We start from the raw sequence: 19,110 nt of genomic DNA on the forward strand, positions 1-19,110 counted from the left end.
GACCTCTTGACCTCGTGATCCACCCACCTCGGCCTCCCAAAGTGCTGGGATTACAGGCGTGAGCCACTGCGCCCGGCCAGCACTTCATTTCTTAATGTGGCTGAACGATAGTTCATACTTTATTTGTTCATCAGTTGATGAACATTTGTGTTTTTGTCACTTTGGGCTATTATGAATAATGCTACTGTGAACAAGTGTGTACGGTTCCTCTTCAAATTTTTGTGTGGACACATGCTTTCAGTTGTCTTAGGTGTGTACCTAGGAGTTGAATTGCTGGGTCTTGTAGTAGCTATGTGAAACTTTTGAGGAACTGCTAAAATGTTTTCCAGAGCTGTACCATTTTACATTCTGTATATGAGGATTCCAAGTTCTCAACTTCCTCACCAATGTATGGATTTTGGGGTATACTTTTTAAAAAGGGGGATCAGGCTGGGTATGGTGATGGTGGCTTACACCTGTAATCCCAACACTTTCGGAAGCTGAGGTGGGAGATTCATTTGAGCCCCATAATTCAAGACCAGCCTGGGCAACATGGAGAGACCGTCTCTACAAAACATAATTTTTTTTTCAGACGGAGTCTTGCTCTGTAGCCCAGGCTGGAGTGCAGTGGCACGATCTCAGTTCACTATAACCTCCACCTCCGGGTTCAAGTGATTCTCCTGCCTCAGCTTCTCTAGCTGGGATTACAGGCGTACGCTGCCACACCCAGCTAATTTTTGTGTTTTTAATAGAGATGGGGTTTCCCTATATTGTTCAGGCTGGTCTTGAACTCCTGACCTCAAGTGATCGGCCTGCCTTGACCCCAAAGTGCTGGGATTACAGCGTGAGTTACTGCACCCGGCTGTAAAGAGGATTTTATTTTCGGTTTTTGCCGATGACAAGTTTAGTCATGAAGTAACCTGTGCAGAGCACAGGTTCTAAGTGGCTGGGCGGGGATTGAGTCCAGAGTTGCTGGGAAAGTGGTATCAGGAATTATCAGTCAGTTCTTTCTTTCAGTTGTTAGGGTGTTGTGGATAGTTACAATTGCAAAGAATAGCCCCTAGAGCTTTATGCTCGGAGCCTCAGTTTCCCCATCTACAAAATGAAAGTAGCGATGTGTGCCTTACGCTGGTCGCGGGAGTCTCGTGAGGAAACATACCTCGCATGTCTCAGAACACACTAAGCGTCCATGCCTGGGATGGGCCACGCTCACTGTCGTCACGGAGAAGCACAGGCAGCTGAAGTTGGCCAGGGGGCTGCTCCCATGGCAGTGGGGCTCGTGTGCCTCTGGAGTCCAGGTGTCCTCAGGCAGGTCGCCAGAGAAACTGTCAAACCAAGAGTTGTTTCGGCAACTGAGTAGTTTCCTCCCTGTCTCAGAGTCAGACATCTGAAACGTCCCGGGATTGATGGTAAGGACAGCCAAGAGGTCTGCTCTCAATGTACCCTCTGGGCTGGAGAGCAGGTCTCCCTCCAGAGTTGGGGCCCTCCCTGGCCCATCCTTGCCAGGGTGGGCTCCCTAACCCCAGGGGTGGCAGTGCTGAGCCTTTTTAGCTGTTGTCACTGAGCCAGCCATGCAGGCCCGGGTCTGACGAGCTGCCCTGGACTCCACATGCAATCAGTGTCCAGGGCTTAAAGCTCAAAGTGTTCCGGGTGTGTGCTGTAGCCTTGCCCTTGTCACTGCGCAGAGGGGAGGTGGGGCCTGTGGAGGCTGGGGCAGCCCCCTCCCCACTCACCCTTGCACTGAGGGTGTTCGGGCAGCTGGTGTGTGTCCACGTGTGGCCTCTCTCACCATTTCTCTCTCTCTGCAGCTCTGCTGTACAAGCCTGTGGACTGTGTGACGAGGAGCACGCTGGTCCTCCATGTGAGTCACAGCACCCCTCCTGACTGGGACCAAAACTGCCCCCTAGGGCACACGCAGCACCAGGGCCCTGTAGGGCACACGCAGCACCAGGGCCCTGTAGGGCGCACGCAGCACCAGGGCCCTGTAGGGCGCGCGCAGCACCAGGGCCCTGTAGGGCACACGCAGCACCAGTGTTCCGCGGCATTTCTTTTGGTTGTCATAGCTGCATCCGAGGGAAGCTGCTGACATCTAATGGGTAGAGGCCTGGGGTGGTGTTGGACATTCTGTAGTGCAAGGGACAGCTCTCTCTTGCCCCCCAACAAAGAATTACTCCACGCAAAATGTCAGCAGTGCTGAGGTCGAGAAACCCTACCCTAGAGCCTTACAGAGGAGCACCTCCTGGCGTGTGCATGCAGCTGGGTTTGCTGGAGCACATCCAGAACCTGCTTCTGGGATGTTGCTCACACAAGTGCGGCCCAGGTGAGAGATGCCCGCATAGCCGGCCCAAGTGAGAGAGGCGGTGGTGACATGATGCAGTGGTGACACCGAGGCAGTGGTGACACCGAGGCAGTGGTGACACCGAGACAGTGCTGACACCGAGGCAGTGGCGACACCGAGGCAGTGGNGACACCGAGACAGTGCTGACACCGAGGCAGTGGCGACACCGAGGCAGTGGTGACACCGAGGCAGTGGCGACACGAGGCAGTCCTGACACCGAGGCAGTGGCGACACGAGGCAGTGCTGACACCGAGGCAGTGGCGACACCGAGGCAGTGCTGACACCGAGGCAGTGGCGACACCGAGGCAGTGGCGACACCGAGGCAGTGCTGACACCGAGGCAGTGGCGACACCGAGGCAGTGGTGACACCGAGGCAGTGGCGACACGAGGCAGTGGTGACACCGAGACAGTGCTGACACCGAGGCAGTGGCGACACCGAGGCAGTGGCGACACCGAGGCAGTGGTGACACCCAGTGGCGACACCGAGACAGCGGTGACACCGAGGCAGTGGCGACACCGAGGCAGTGGCAACACCGAGACAGTGGTGACACCCAGTGGCGACACCGAGGCAGTGGTGACACCGAGGCAGTGGCGACACCGAGGCGGTGGTGACACACAGTGGCGACACCGAGACAGTGGCGACACTGAGGCAGTGGCGACACCGAGGCAGTGGTGACACACAGTGGCGACACCGAGGCAGTGGCGACACCGAGGCAGTGGTGACACCGAGGCAGTGGCGACATCGAGGCAGTGGCGACACACAGTGGCAACACCGAGGCAGTGGCGACACCAAGGCAGTGGTGACAGCGAGGGAGCCAGCACTCTGGGCTCCGTCTGCACCTCATGTCTGCATTTTGCACACAGTGGCAGGTGCCAGGGCCCCTCTGTGTCTAACTCATCCGTCTTTCCAGGCAGGACTTGCTGAAGCACACTCCCACCAGCCACCCCGACCACCCCTTGCTGCAGGACGCCCTCCGCATCTCACAGAACTTCCTACCCAGCATCAATGAGGAGATCACACCCCGACAGCAGTCCATGACGGTGAAGAAGGGGGAGGTGAGTGTGATGGGGGATGGCATGGGTTTGCCCAGCCTGCTGAGCTGGGGGCAGGCAGGGCACCCTCGATCTGAGGCCTAGAGCCCCTCCTGGTCCTCAGTAGACCTTGCCTTTTGGGATTGGTGAGCTTGGCAGCACACCCAGTCCTGTGTGGAAGGCGTCGGGGTGCAGTTGCAGGGGTGACTCCACACGCACCATGCCCTTCAGGCGGCGTCCGTCACCGTGCCTCACTCAGCCACCTCTTTCCTTCTCTGTCGTGGTGGGTTATGTCCAGGGAACCCTTTTGTATCTCCCACACTCTTGCCAGCTCAGGGTCCCCAGCCAAGGAGACCTGTGGGAAGGAGGTGAGTAGGAGGGTGGCATTTTATCTGCCTGGAATCCTCCTCCTTCCTCCTGAGTGCTTTCATTAAAAAACAGTTAAGATCGGATTTAAGGATTTGAGAGGGGGAGAAAGAGGGGTTCACAGTTTGTGTCTGTGACGTGAGGCTTCACATCTTCCTCCGGGAAGGCGCTCCTTCTTCCCCGCCATCACTGACGTACTCTGTGAGCATGTCATCAATGGGCAGGCATGGCCTGTGTCTGTGCCGCTCTGAGCCTTCCTGGGTGGGACCTGGCACACAGCGAGGCAGGTGCCTTCCCAGGCGGGCAGCAGCTACTGAGAACAGCTGAGGCGTGCAAGCCGGGCAGCCGGTGTCCAGTGGGAACAGCTCTTGTCAGAGGCAGCACTGAGGTGAGGGAAGCTGACCCATGGCCTAAGGGGCCTCATGCAGGGACAGGAACTGTCTGGCCCAGGCAGGACACAGGCTGGGCATGGACTGACTGTAGTTGCCTCTGAGAACCACCTCCTTCTCTTCTGGTTTATGTGCTAGGTGATTGGCAGTGTGCCAAGGACACAGGCCCTGTCCTCAGGGTAGCCCCAGGACGGACCTGCCCAGCACATGGGTTTTTTTCCTTTTCCTGCCCTGAGCCGTCAGGCAGGCAGCTCTCAGCCCTGTCCACCACACACTTCTTTGGGAATGGTACCCTGAGTGCCCAGTCTTGACCTTGAGTGAGGGGCTTGGTCAAGTTTCTCCTGGTGGGCCCGGCCCAAGGAGGGAGCTGTCCTCTCCATTCCACTCTCCAGGCTTGTCCAAGCCCTGGAGAGCTGGGCAGACGCAGGGTCCATGCCAGCATCATGAGGACTGACCCATTGGGTGGCCTGGAGTTTCTCCCAACTGGGCCCATTCCTCGTCTTTGCAGCAGAATGGGAACATGGCCCCACCTCACTGGGCACCTGGGCTCTCAAATGGACATGATTTAGCGGCAGTCCTGGCCATCCGTGATGGCTCCTTGGCATTCTGAGCTCATTGAAGGCAGAAGTGGGTCCCTGGCGCCTTCCAGGGGAGGTGTTGAGCAGCGCAGGTGTTCCCCAGCTGATAAGCCCATGACTGGGGCCTGGGAGAGGTGGGGGATCAGATCTTGCTTCTTGAAGCATCAATGGGGCCCTGCCCCTGGTTCTCTTCCCTGGCTCAGGGCCACAGAAGGAGAGCAAGCCTGTGACAAACCTGTGGGCAGCTGCACAGATCTAAGTGGATGTTGGATTTGCTTCACCTAAGCCTCCATGTGCTGGGTGGCTTCCTGCCAGGCTTGTTCTTCCCTCCTGAGACGCCTGCTCTTTCCCTTCTACTGACATTCTTCTATGAGCACTCTGACCTCCTGGGAGGCGAGTGTGGGGTCCTTTTTCCCATGGCTTCTCCTGTGCCTAGTCTGCTCCCTGCATCTCCAGCTGCCATTTATCATTGCTAGACAGAAGGAAGGACCTTCTCACCACTCAGATCATTGGAATCCACTGCCTTGGGGAATTGAGGAAAATGGTGATGTTGCCTAGAAGTTGGCAGCCAGGCCCTCGCTCCTGCATGGGTCCCCATTGCGGCCTCCTTCCACGATGACTCAGGCCAGGTCTCGGGACCACCAAGGAGGAAGTGTAATTTAGGAAGGGCTGGGAGCTTCACAAAGGGAGGGGCCTGGATCTGCATCCTCGCCAGCACCTCGCCCTGGTGGAGGGGCATTTGCTCACTGAGGAGGGGTCAGCTGGGTCCCTCAACTGCAAAGCAAGGTGGAGGACTAATGACACTAGGAAACATCACTGTGAGTCTGACCAGCACCCCCTTGTTCAGGGCTTTCTATCTGAGGCCCGTCAAGGGACGTGGCTTGATGGTGGCTAAGCCAGGATGATAGACAGATGCCTTGCTGTGCCCCGCCCCTGCCGTTCCTGAGGCAGATGCTGCGAATCAGTTGGCCGCTCCAAGCCTGGACATCCTCCTCAGTATCCCCTGGCACTGCCCAGCGAGTTTGCAGTCCTTTATGCAGAAAAAAGGATGCCAGATGGGCAAAGCCCTGCCAGGTTCCGCTCTCCCTTACTGCTTACCAGTGTACTGATTTGGGGACACCCTTTTGCTTCCCTGGGTGCCCCTGCTCTCTGAGGGCAATGATGCATGGTCCATGGCCCCTCCACTGGGTGTTGAGACCGAACAGGTTTCACAGCCTTCGAGGGACTTTATGGAAGGAAGGGGTGGTGACCTGCCTGCATGGCGCCATCTGTGTCAGAGGTGACAGGAGAGCTCCCCTGATGTCACCAGCCAGGAAAGAGGGCAGGAGCTGCAGGCCGCTTCCTCTTAGGATTTGCAGCCTGGGCGGGGCCTGAGCTTTTCTCCTGCGCATCTCTCAGTTTGGTACATGACACAGTGTCAAGTTCCCAAAGGGAGAAAGAAACTGTGCCTCATGACAACTCTGTGGGGTCAGAGGCGATCTCCCATTTACAGATGAGGAAACTGCGACTCAGAGAGGTTGAGTGTCTTGCCCACGGTCACACAGCCACTAAGTAGCTAAGCCAGGATGCAAGTGAGGCCAGGGGTCCCCTGTGGGCACCTTGAGTGTGTTACTCTTTGTTTCCCTTCCTCCTTTGTGAGCCAAAAGGACATGTCCACCCCTTCTCTTGTCCCTGCAACATCTGGAGGTAGGAAGAGTCACAAGGAGGAGGAGATGTCCCTTTCAGCTCTGCACACCACCCCATCCCCTGCCGCTCCTGCTGGGAGTGTGTCAAGGGGGTGGAGCTGTTTCTGGCTTCCCTGGCATTTGGTGTTGAGAAAAGCTGCCTCTGTTAGCCTGGGTCACTGCTGGGCCTCCTGGGAGGTGGCCCATTGCTACCTGCTCAGCCTGGGCAAGTCTGACATCGAGGAGAGGCACAGGTGTGAGCCCTGTTCAGGGTCAGCTGCCCCAGCCCTCCCCTGTGGCTCCTGTCATCTCATCACCCTTTTCAGCCACATCCCATGGCTCCAGGGCTGTGTTCTTTGAGGAAGAGTGACTTTGGGCTGCATTCCTGGTGGCCCTCTGATGCTCGATGGTGGCCGGCAGGTGCCCCGTCTTTCCAGTGTCCTGGCCCAAGCACATCTGTGGGCCATGAGTCGCAGGTGCTGCCCAGGAGAATGCCCTCCTCAGCCTCCCCAAAATAACCAGATCAAAGGATCCTGCAGGCACTGTTTCTTTCCAGGCCTGGGTTCTGAGGGCTGGTGGCTGGCGCTCATTTGTTTAGTTGAATTAACTTCACAGTTAGATCACCGATCCTCGCTGCTAGCTAACTCCCCACATGGTTGCCTGTCCGTCTCCTTGGAGCCTTGCACCATGCGCTGCTCAGCACCCCCTCAGCTCAGGCTCGGAAGCATAGTGGATGATGCAGTTGGGATGTTTTGTTTCCCAAGAGCCAGCCAGGCACTGCTCTCCAATACCCATTCTCTGCCTGGGATCCCAGAGGCCCCTCCGTAGAAAGAACGCAGGCAGCAGTCCAAACGGGAGCTGTAGGAAGGCTCTGGAGCAGGGAGGCACAACCGATGCAGGCTTGAGGCTGAGAGGTGGTGAGGCTCTGGCAGAGGAGAACCAAGGTCTTTTAATCAGTTGATGATTAATGAGTTGGAGAACAGGCTGGGCGTGGTGGCTCCTGCCTATAATCCCAGCACTTTTGGAGGCCAAGGCAGGTGGATCACTTGAGGTCAGGAGTTTGAGACCAGCCTGGCCAACATGGTGAAGCCCCGTCTCCACTAAAAATACAAAAATTAGCCTGTCATGGTGACACATGCCTGTAATCCCAGCTACTCGGGAAGCTGAGGCAGGAGAATTGCCTGAACCTAGGAGGCAGAGGCTGCAGTGAGCGGAGATCGTGCCATTGCACTCTGCACTCCAGCCTGGGCAACAGAGTGAAACTCCGTCTCAAAAAATAAAAAAATAAACAGCTGGAGAACAGTTGGAGAGGCCAGACCCTGTTGGCATGGTTTGCAAGGGGTGCTATGGAGAGGGAGGTGCCCAGCCCAGGGGTGAATACAGGATGGGTGGGGTTCTCAGCTCCACTGGACACCAGACAGAAGCTGCAGGGGCAAGGCTAGTGCCCACGTCGAGGGCTAGGCCCTTCTGGGCCCTTCATAAACATTTGCAAACAAAGCTTGGGTTCTCAGCTTGTCTGGGCCAAGTTCTAATTCCTTCCTGGAATGTGGGCATGTTGCTTACCTCTGAGCTGTTCTTTTTCCAGGAAGTGGTGGAGCCGGAGCCTGCTGCATGGGAGGGTTCTGTGGAGTGAGAGATGTTTTACGTCACGCTCTTCTCACACCTTCTTGGCACCCAGAAAGAGCTCAGCAAACATTAGCTGCCACCAGCCACCCTGACTGTGGCTCTCAGCCGGCATTGTTCTTCCCGGGCCCCGCCCTACCCTCCTCCTGGCACAGTGTCTCTTGGGGCATAGGAAACTGTGGTCCAGCTTGGCCATGGGAGGCTTTCTTGGGGACCAGAGAGTAGAGATTTGCTCTGCAAGGAGGGCAGGTCGAGAGCAGGTGAGAGGGAGGGAAGGGCGAGCAGGACCTTTGGCCTCATTCTCGGCTGCAGTGTGTATTGGGCTGTCTGGCGACCCTCGTTGCTCCTGGTCCCACTGCCGAACCACTGGAGCCTACTACATCTCTGCGTAGACAGGGCCACTGACAGGCAGTGTCAGCCAGGTCTCCAGGGGTGCGCCCTTTGCTCTGGGGGCACGGCAGCGAGGGCTGAGGCCACCGGCCTCCTCCAGGGCCCTCCACCAGCCAGCAGCTGACAGCTCCCCCTTGGTCTTCACCTGGGCCCTGTTCTGTCTCCACTTTCTTAGCTGCTACGTGGGGTTCTTTGGCAACTTTTCCTGGCCCCACCAGTCAAAGCACTGCTGATTTGTTGATGATCAAACTGCAGTTCTCGTACCTGGGGCAGTGTTCCAGCATCTCTTTGGAACCGTGGTCTCTGGTTCCTGGAGCATATTGTAGTCGGTTTGGGCTGCTTCGTTAAGTACGGAGTTCTGGGAAGCCCACACGCAGACCTTTACCTCTCACAGTTCTGGAGGCTGGAGATCCAGGGCCAGGGTGCCAGCATGGTCAGATTCTGATGAGGACGGTGAGAAGCACGGCCGCCTTCCCATTGTACCCTCACATGGCCTGCCTGGGAGTAGACATGGAGAGAGAGAAGGACCTCTCTTTCTTCCTCTTCTAATCCCATCACGTAGGTTCCACTCTCATGACCTCATCTGCACCTCCTTACCTCTCAAAGTCCCCACCTCCAGATACCATCCCACAGGAGTTAGGGCATCAGTTTAAATTTTGAGGGGGGCAGAAAGTTTCAGCCCTAACTGTGTGCTTCTTCCAGACTGGCCTTTCCAGGAAGGCCCTGATAGGCTGTGCCCTGGGCGGCGGGTGATGCTGCACTGGCGACAGCCAGAGGAGGTGGCTGGCTGGAGGGACGTCCCCTTAGGAGGTGCCCTTCCTCATGCCCACCGGCCTGATGCGACCCCCTCCTCAGAAGACAGAGGGCACACATGTGACCTCACAGGGCCCCAGTTTCCTTGTCTGTAGAAATGGAGGTGATGGTGCCTTCCTTGTAGAGTGCTTGTGAGGAGTGAGTGGTATGATTCATGGGAAGCTGTGACTGTCACACTTCCACCTGCAGAGGACATGGCAAAGGGCGACAGCCCTGCGTGAGGCCCTGCGGGTCGCAGTTTAATTTAATCCTCAGAACATGCCAGCAGACCAGTCTTTCTCACCCCATCATGTTTAAGGAAACAGGCTCCAAGAAATGGAGGAGTATAGCCAACATCGTCGTCACAGAGAAGGGTGGGCTCAGAAGAAGGAGGGGCTTGAGATAGTGAAGGTGCAGGCTGCCCTTGCTTTCTGGGGGCTCCTGGGGGGATGATGATTTCAGTCGTTCAAGAAGGCAGTTGGCATTTCTTCCAGCTGATGTTACCCACCTGGGTTGTGGGGGGGAGGCAGTTGGCATTTCTTCCAGCTGATGTTACCCACCTGGGATGTTGGGGGGGGGCTCCCCAAAGGAAGTGTTGCCCTGCCAGTGGGGGCCTGCTCTCCCACTGCCCCGCCCTGCAGCACACACGGGGATGATGCCCACATGGGGTTACTTGCACCAGGGCACACACACGCCTGACACACAGGGACATGCCCTCGCACGGAAACACACACACACACAGAAACATGGAGACGCACACAGTGACACATGGGCACAGATACCTCCCCAGGCCACAGGCCTGTGTGGGGTTCCACGCACAGGGACACACTCAGGCACTCACACAAGAGTGAATACACGTGGATACGTGGAGACGCACACAGGGACACACAGAGACGCAGACGCAGAACACATGGGATCCTCCGATGTGCCCTTTCCACACACGGGCTTCCGCAGCCCGGCAAGCCAGCTCTCCAAACCGTGGTGCTGTCCCAGGTCCCAGTGAGGCCTCGGCCCTCTCTATCCCCCGTCTCTAGCTGGGGGTGTTTGCCCTGGAGAGACGCTGAGCCGTAGGGACAGTGGTTTCCAGCCATGTAGCCTTATGCTGGCTTTGGGATGCAGTCAGGACTGTGGCCCCGGCCCACCCTTGCCATCTGCCCTGAAGGATGTGACTCCGGTGGACTGTGCGGGGAAGCCTGAGTTGATTTCAAGGCTGAGTATCCTGTACTCTGGGCCGGGGACCAGGCTGCTGAGCACTTCTGAGAGGGACGTCTCCTGGGCAGGCAGTGACCTACGCCACATGGCTTCCCAGCTCCGTGCTGGTGCTGTGTGCGCTGGGAGGGCAGGGGCTGGGTGATGGGGGCTGCAGAGCAGGGCCTGAGATGCTGCGTTATGCTGGGTGCCTATGGATTAGGGCTTCTCTCAGGACTGCACTCAGCCAGTCTAGTCCTTCCATGTTCCTCTGGCTGCTTTTATCCTAGCTGCACTGGCAGCTGATTAGATGGCGCCAACCAGACTGAGGGTTGGTCTGCCCCTTTCCATCCACTGACTCAAATGTTAATCTCCCTTGGCAACACCCTCACAGACACCCCCAGGAACAATACTTTGCATCCTTCAATCCAGTCAAGTTGACACTCATTATTAAACATTATACCTACCTATCACCACATACAAAATTGAATTCAAGGTGTATTAAATACTTAAATGAAAGACCTCAAGCTACTTAAAATCCTATAAGAAAGCCTAGGAACTATCTTTCTAAATATAAGCCTGGGCAAATAATCTGTGGCTAAGTCCTCAAAAGCAATTGTCACAAAAACAAAAAGTAACAAGTGAGACTTAATTAACTAAAGAGCTTCTGCACAGCAAAGGAAACTATTAAGGAAGTAAACAGACAATTACATAATGGGAGAAAGTATTTGCAAATCACGCATTCAACAAAAGTCAAGTATTCGGAATCTGTAACTTAAACAACTGAACAAGCAAAAAGCAAATAACCCCATTAAAAGTAGGCAAAGGACATGAACAGACACTTCTCAAAAAAAAGACATAAAAGTCATACAAAAAGATGTATGGAAAAAATGCTTATCATCACTAATTACCAGAGAAATGCAAATAAAAACCATAATGAGATATTATCTCACACCAGTCAGAATAGCTATTATTAAAATGTCAAAAAATAACACGTCGATGAGGTTGTTGAAAAAGTTTGTATACACTGTTGATGGAAATTTACATCAGTTCAGCCACTGTGGAGAGCAGTGTGGAAATTTCTCAAAGAACTTAAAACAGAACTACCATTCAATGGTAATTTTTTTCACAATAGCAAAGACATGGAATGAACCCAGGTCCCCATCAATTGTGGATTGAATAAAGAAAATGTGGCACATGTACACTGTGGAGCACTACACAGCAATAAAAAAGAATGCAAGCACATGCTTTGCCGCCACGTGGATGCAGCTAGAAACCATTATCCTAAACAAACACATGCAGAAACAGAAAACCAAATATCACATGTTCTCACTTCTAAGTGGGAGCAAAACATGGGATATGCATGGTAATAAAAATGGGAGCAATAGACTTATGGGAATACAATAGCAAGGAGAGAGGGAGGGGTGTAAGGGTTGATAAAAACTACCTCTGGGGTACTAAGCTCACTACTTGGGTGACAGATTCATTCATGCTCTGAACCTCAGGATCATACAATATACCGATATAGCAAACCTACACATGTACCCTGATTGTAAATTAAAGTTGGACAAAAAGACTCAGGCATGTAGTTCATAAATACTGGTTTTAATATAAATGCGTGGTTTTCTTTGTTGAATATTAAAGAATATAGCTCCAGGAAGATGTGCTACATTTTCCCTGTGGCTTTGAATACCACTTGCTAACAAGCCAATTTGAGAGTCAAGGCAGAAATTTATAGAATTTTATTGTTTATGAAATTCTTTCACTTGTGCTCTATGAGCACATTATGGTGTGGATATATGTTCCTTTGCACACAAGCTCTGGAACATGCTTATACCAAGGCACATGCATCCGGCTATGCTAGTTTCTCTCTGGGAGCTGCGACCTTGTTCAGGGAGCCATAGTATGTACGTTTCCAGAAGCATTAGGAGCTTGAGAGTAATTTGGGAAATTGTTGTTTTATTTTCCTAAGAGTGTGAAGTTCCATTCTTTGGGGAAAATGGCATTTGATTTTTTTTTTCTGTTATGAATATTTTTGCACCTCTCTCTCTCTCTCCTCCCTCTCTCTCTTTCCCTCTTTCCTCTCTCTCTCTCTCTCTCTCTCTCTGTGAGATGTTCTGTCCATTTGTCTTTTTGTCCCTATGTGTTGATATTGTGTGTGGGGTGAGAATAAATTGGATAGGGCACAAATGCAGGAAAAAAGAGGGACTGAGAGAGAAGATGCTGAAACTGTAACTTCTTATCTCCCCTCTGGCAGTTCTTTTCATCTTTTTTTAAAATCATCTGTAAGAAGGGACTGGCTAATCTGATACATTATCTGATAAATGATCCTGGGAAATGAGTGAGTGAAACCACTACTCAGACAAGGTCTTCTGCAGTAGTTGGAGGACATGCACTGGGGAGATGTGGGTATTGGTGCTAAGCCCGCTTCAAGCTCTGTGGACCCCTGTACAAATCCAGGGCATTGCACTCGGGATCTGGGGATAGGGTAGAGGAACTGTCATAAATGCTGCTTAAATCAGTTAAGAAACACTACGTTGTGCTTAGGTCACACTGTAAAATACGTCATTATTAGAACTAGTGTTTGGCGATACTGCTGCAGATGCAGCTGTTTAATATGATAAAGGGTCCTGGGGGAAAGCTTTCTCATGATCAAGAACTCATACCACAGACCTCCAGCACCCTCCCATTGTCCTGACGGTAGGAGCATGTTCCAAGAGGGTGACTAATTGTCTTGCAGGTTGACTGCAAATCTAAAAGTAGATGAAAGCAGGAACATGATTGTGGGTAAGCACCATGGAAGTACAGAATGCCAAAATGACAGAAGGTGGGCATATCCTCACCTGACACATGAGGCAGTCTAGGCCCAGGGGGGTTCACAGGCTGAGTCAGAGAGGCTCACTGGCCATGGCCAGACAGTGAGTGGGGATAAGCACTGGGGCTCACATTGAGGTCTTGATGCCACCGGATTCCAATAGGCCAGGGCTGTAGCTGCTGGGCTCCTGCAAGAACTTAGGAATCCTTCATTCATTGGCATGTGACCTGGCCAATTCTTTTCTCTACCTGAATCTTAGTCACTTAATGTATAAAATAGGCATGACTTAAGGTGGTGTGAAATGAAAGGTTACATAAAAGGCCCTCATGACAAGATGAGAAGCTGGACTGTGTTTGCAGGCAGAAGCTGTTGGCAACATTTGTAGGCAGTCCCTCAGGACTACAGCCAAGTTGGCTGTAGTGAAGACGACTTCCCAGAGGAGGTGACTTTTCTAGCCCAGCTGCTGGGCTGATTCTGGTGCCCACTGCCTGCCTTGTTTCCTGCCCAGGACTTTCACATTCCCAGTGAGGATTACACCAAGCAGCAATTACGGCAGGAGGCCTGGGTCTCACAGGAGAGCGAGCTGGCTGGTTTCTGCCCCGAGCTCATGGTTAAGTAACACACGGGCAACATTGTTTTAATCAATTGGGTTCTACACGCTGCGTGAACAGCATTCCTTAGGCTTGTTCGTGGCTTTTGCATAGACGCTGATTTTTCACTTCCTCTCTGCCCTTGGTTCTCTGCTTTATGGTCACCGGTAGACGGTAGAAAGGAGAATGTGGGATGGAGAGAGTGGGTCTTCCTTTGCATTACTGACATGATCCCCTGAGGTCTGTGGGCACATGAAGGCCCCAGAGGGCTTCAGACCATTGCCAAGGCAGAAGGTAGCAACAGGACGAGAACTCAAGATGGGCACAAGGGACTGGGCTACAGTGGGAGGAGGGGTCCTTACTGGGCTGGTTGACATCACTGCTCCTTGAGTCCATGGTGGTGGGCTGTGTCTTCCTGAGTGAAGTTCACATTCATTCTGGTTTCAGGCATGTTTTTCTTTAATGCAACACACACAGTATTTATTGTCTATGGCTACCCAATTACCTTATGGCTTGCATAAAAATCACTCAAAACTTCAGCTTTGATCCTGTGAAAGAAGGTTTGATCCAGGTTTATAGTATGACCTCAAGTCAGTTTTCTCTCTCTGAGCTTCAGGTTCAGCAGAGGAGGTTCGATATGATCTCTTAACTTCCTAAGCTGCTGCTACTAATTCTTCTCAATTTCTTGGTGAATAATTTGTTTTGTTTTTCTAATTTTGGTCTACTGCAGACCATTACTTTTGTAAAACACAATAAAATGACTTAACAACAAAAGCTCCGGTGCTTAAATGGTCATGGTAATATCCCAGTGCTTTACAGGTTTCTAAATGCTTCCTCCATTTCTGAACTTACATTGCCTTGGACCAGCCAAGTGACCCACACTTTGAGCAGTGCCATTCTATGCAATGGGCTGTTTGGAGAAATGCATCATGGATCTGTCCAGAATGTCTAGTGAGAAAAGGAGCAAAGCTGGGACCTGGAAGTCATTTTGTTCCAGGGAATATAGGCATGAAGAGGGTCTCTTTCCTGTCTCCCATAGTGCCACACCTCTGTCACCAGGAGCCAGTCTATACCACCGTGTCCTCTTCTGTCAGAATATTTCTCATACTGACGCTTGCCTTTCTCATCTGAAGGCAGGAGAATAACTCTGGGTGGCTTTGGGCCAGGGCACTGAGCAGGGGCTGCAGGAGTGGACTGGGGCCGGACTTAGAGCTGAGTGCTTTGCAGGGGTCTGGATGCTCTTTCCTGGGGAAGCATGGAGAAAGGGTGCGGGGGCTGCTGTGGTTGGGATGATGTTGGCATGAACTCTGGGGTTGACCAGAGCCCCAGACTTAGAACCCTGGAAACACAAGACCTTAGGACACACTCATCTCTGGCTCCTGGGGCCATGGGATGACAGAGCTGGTAGGGACTTCAGTGGTCACCTTGCTATTATACCCTTTATTTTAGAAACCAAGGTCACTGCTGTTTCTGATCCCAGACACTCTGAGCCAAGTGTTCACCTTTTCTTCCTCCAGGTCCCCTGCCTCCAGCCTCACCTTGAGCTAGAAATGCCTGTTCTTCCTTTGGCCTGGAGGCCATGGGTGAGTAGAGGCTCCTTTGGGGCCTTTGCTTACCCTGGGCACTCCTGCTTTGTTCTGAAGCTTCAAACACTGTTGGCTTCATTTGAGAACAACTCAAAGCCTTTTATTTCCAGGCTGCAGTGGCTCTTCGCCTTCCTGGATCACAGCCAAGTGTGTACAGGGGGAAGGGGAGGTGGAAAGGAAGCTCTGGTCAGGCCCCCACAGTGACAGCCTCCCTGCCCCAGGACCTACCTGCATCTGACGACAAGCGCCTACTTATGGAAGAAGCTGCTGAGCCCTTGTTCATGCTGGCGCAGATTCATGATGGAGCCTGTGGGGCCATGGCAGGGCCCCCTTGGGTCCCATTCTGTGCTGTGCTGCCCAACTCTCTCTCTCCAGTGATTCCGCCTACTGCGTTAAAACTGGGGCCCTAATGTGCTATAAATGTCATTCATCTACTGTGAATTTTGAGCACCCACATTGCCAGGCATCCCTGGGCTGTTCAGGGTACAGAGGAAAAGGGGGGCGAATGGCCTGGGACAGGGACCCACAGGGACAGTTGCCCTGTCTGTTAAGGCGCTATATGGTCTCCAGGGCTCCAGCTTTGACTTGGACCTGGTCAACTACTTCCTGTTCCTGAGAGGCTGACAGCAGAGAACCCCTGCTGCAGTGAGGTGGGTGCTGCCCTGAAGGGTGCTGAACAGGCAGGGGCCTGAGCCAGGGGCCACACTACCTCACCTAGAGATTGCTGTGCCTCCCCTTCAATGCAGGAACTGCAAGATCCGTGGTGACATCATTGCCCCACTAGCTGGTGCCAGGCCAGGCGTGTGGACTAGCACTGAACCAGCGCACTCTGGAGTGTGCTGGGAGAGCATCCCAACCACTGCTAAGCCTCCAAGGGTGCTGCCGCCCAGCCCCTCTGGGAACTGCCCACATAGGTGTCCTCCTGCTGACTGTCTGTAATGTCACCTCCCTCATACCCAAAGAAGGTCTGTGTGCTCTTTTACCAGCAGTGTCACCGGCGATGGGCCCAAGACTGAACCGGGCTCTCCCAGAGTGAGTCTGGGCCAAGTCTACCATCCACAGGGCTTGACAGAAGCCACTTCCAAGGACAGCAACATCCTCACCTGTGAGAGAGCAGACCCACCAGGTTCCTGGATTTGATCTCCTGGGTGGAGATTCATCCAGTCCAGGCCAAGCATTGGCTCAATATTTCTCTTCTCTTTCAGTCTTTTTAAAAAAATCCATCAACTCATTCCTTCATTCATTGCTCAATGCGGGGAATATCTTGGTGGCTCTGACAGACCTAACCCCTTACTTCAGAGGAACAGACATTGAACAATGGATTATGCAGTTATATAGTAAGTGTGCTGTTCTACAAATGTGAATGGCCAAGTGTCAGTGGGAGGATAGTCTTACCTCCTAAATGCTGGAGACTCCACCTTTTAGAGTTAAGGGTGGTATCAAAATACTTAACTGGAACAGCAAAGGCTTTGGCCAGGAGGATGGGTCCTCGCCATGGACAACCAGAGCAGCACCTGAGGGCTGAGCAGGGGCGATCCAGTGACTTTCTTGTGCCTTGACACTGCTATAGCCCCTTTTCTATGCAGAGACAGACCCATGCTCTCAAACAGCATGACACCAGTCTCTCTGAAGCCTTTGAAATCTGTTGTCCTTCTTGTCTGCTGTACCCTCGATTTCCTCACCACATCTGGCCAGCCTGATATGGGCCCAGGCTCCTCCTTGGTGAGGACACACCCCTGTCCCCATCACTTGAGATACAGCATGGAGTGAGAGTCCTGTGTGCTGAAGGACTTGCGTAGTGCCGAGGCTAGGAGGACCTAGAGAATGGAATGGAAGAGGGAGGAAGGGTACACAGGGTGGGGGGCTGAGGGGAATACTGTGGAGGGGACTCGCCTCTCAGGTGCACCTGGAACCCAAATAGCTAGAGATGTTTCAGACCCAAGAAATCTGGACTGCCTGCAAACACCTGTTACAGATGCCACATTCCTTTCTTTGATCTGAGAAGCTGGGAGGTTGAAAGGGAGTTGTCACATCTCCAGAGCTGGACTTGGCATGGGTCAGGGCTAGCTGGGAGGCAGCCCCCTGCTTCTCCGGAGTCCGAACCCATCTCCTTCCCATGGGCATCATCCCATCCAGGAGCTGGAGAGGAGCACATGAGCAGCCACACTGGCAGGGCCCAGGACCAGCCCTCACCACAGGGCCGTGGTGCATCCACCATGCCTACACCTAGCTCCTTCCCACAGGCACCATCCCGTCCTGGAGCTAGAGAAATGCACAGGAGCAGCCACACTCACAGAGCCCAGTACCAGCCCTCACCATAGGTTGCCCACTCAGGCCCAGCTCCTTTCCTGGGCCCCACCCCATCCTGGAGTTGAAGCAGAGAACAGCATGTATGGGGCCTGGGAGCAGCCCTTACCACAGGGTCACCAAGCACCACGCCTGCAGTGCCCCTTGGGAGAACATGGAAGGTGGGAAGGCACCAGGGACCTCAAGGGCTGCCCACTTGTGCAGTGGGTATGGGGAGTTATGGGATGTCAGACCTCAGGGACCTGTGGACGTGGACACAGATGAGGCCCTCTCAGAACCCACCTCTAGACTCCCTTCTAAGAAAGACAGACTGGCAGATGCTGGCACAATGTCCAGTTTATAGATAGGAAAACAGATTCTGTGACAGAATTTATTTTCTCTCTTAGCCAGGAAAGGTACCTATTCTGTTTAAGATGAAATGAACAGACTGGCACAGTGGCCTTCCTGGATCATTGGAGAAATGATTCTGAAATGGGTTTCTTATTGACAGTGTGTGTGTGCTTGCACAGTGCAGCCAGGTGCTCAGGCTCGCCCCAAGGGGGGAGATGAGTGAGCGCGGCTGCATTCCTCATGCACCTCACTGCTGTCCTGCTCCAGCGCCTCAGCACGAAGGCGCCTGCCAGCACAAGGCCCGTCCAGTGGCCACAGCAGAAACGACAGCCACTTAGCACGCTCCTGTCACCCCCAGGTCTGCTCACAAGGTAAATACACATAACAAAAGTTTTAAAGGAAAATCAATAACTACAGTGATTAAACACCAACCGTGATTTGAAAAACGAAATGTCAGTTTTAAATGGTACCAAGCCAAGAACTTAAGAGCGAGTTCTCACCCATTTTCTCTTCCTGAGAAACCAAACACTCTGTGCAAAATGATTCTAAACAGCAAGATACAAGTAGGCAAAAAATACACATGGACACACACCGCCGGACTAGACGTGCCTGCCTGACTCTGCAGCAGGCCCTCTGTGGGCAGCTGGCCATCATCTCAGGCCCCAGGGGCTTGGTGCATCCCAGGATGCCCTTAGAGCTCTGCAGGTCTGCCTCCCCTCCCCACACTTCCCAGATGAAGGCCCAGGCCCAGGAAGGAAGCACTCACTTCCCTGTCCTGCATCTCCCTAGGGGTCACAGTCATATAGGTGGTGCTGCGCCATTGCCTGGGGCTGAGATGACAGCCCCACAGCAGGTTTAAAGGCCACAAGGCAGACTGCAGCTGAGCGTACGTTCCCATACCAGGGGGTTGTGCTTCTGCCCTAGGAATGGGGTCGATATTAATGGTCTGAAATGAAGAAGTTGCCCAAATCAAGCTAGGAAGGGACTGGCTAATTGGCCAGTGCGCTGGTGCTGCTCATCCCTGGTGATGCGGAGCCTCCAGAGAGAAGTAACAGCAGGGAGCTCCCCTTCAGACCTGCAGAGCTTCAGCTCAGGAAGGGGCCAGAAAACATCGAATCCAACCACGCATTCCACAGATAGGAA

At 53.3% G+C, this 19,110-nt stretch overlaps 1 protein-coding gene and 1 long non-coding RNA gene across 3 annotated transcripts in view; one reads left to right on the forward strand and one right to left on the reverse strand.

Moving 5' to 3' along the window:
- LOC119468624 overlaps positions 1-15,764 on the forward strand; it is a 25,224-nt gene extending 9,460 nt beyond the window's left edge. The window contains exons 2-5 of one of the 2 annotated variants that reach the window (XM_037732654.1): positions 1,788-1,840; positions 3,229-3,373; positions 15,262-15,327; positions 15,441-15,764. In XM_037732654.1, coding sequence (XP_037588582.1) covers positions 1,839-1,840; positions 3,229-3,373; positions 15,262-15,327; positions 15,441-15,740 — 513 coding nt within the window. In that variant the 5' untranslated portion in view covers positions 1,788-1,838 and the 3' untranslated portion in view covers positions 15,741-15,764. Of the gene's footprint in view, positions 1-1,787; positions 1,841-3,228; positions 3,374-15,261; positions 15,342-15,440 lie in introns of those variants that run through there. The other variant, XR_005197346.1, reaches the window with a different exon arrangement.
- LOC119468625 lies at positions 712-15,272 on the reverse strand. The gene is made up of 3 exons (XR_005197347.1): positions 8,505-15,272; positions 7,910-7,968; positions 712-1,304 (listed from the first exon to the last, which is right to left on the reverse strand). It is a non-coding gene; the product is annotated as an uncharacterized LOC119468625 (long non-coding RNA).
- Positions 15,765-19,110: the final 3,346 nt, after the last annotated feature.

Source organism: Cebus imitator, unplaced genomic scaffold (genome assembly GCF_001604975.1).
Source record: "Cebus imitator isolate Cc_AM_T3 unplaced genomic scaffold, Cebus_imitator-1.0 Scaffold461, whole genome shotgun sequence".
Classification (NCBI taxonomy): domain Eukaryota; kingdom Metazoa; phylum Chordata; class Mammalia; order Primates; family Cebidae; genus Cebus; species Cebus imitator.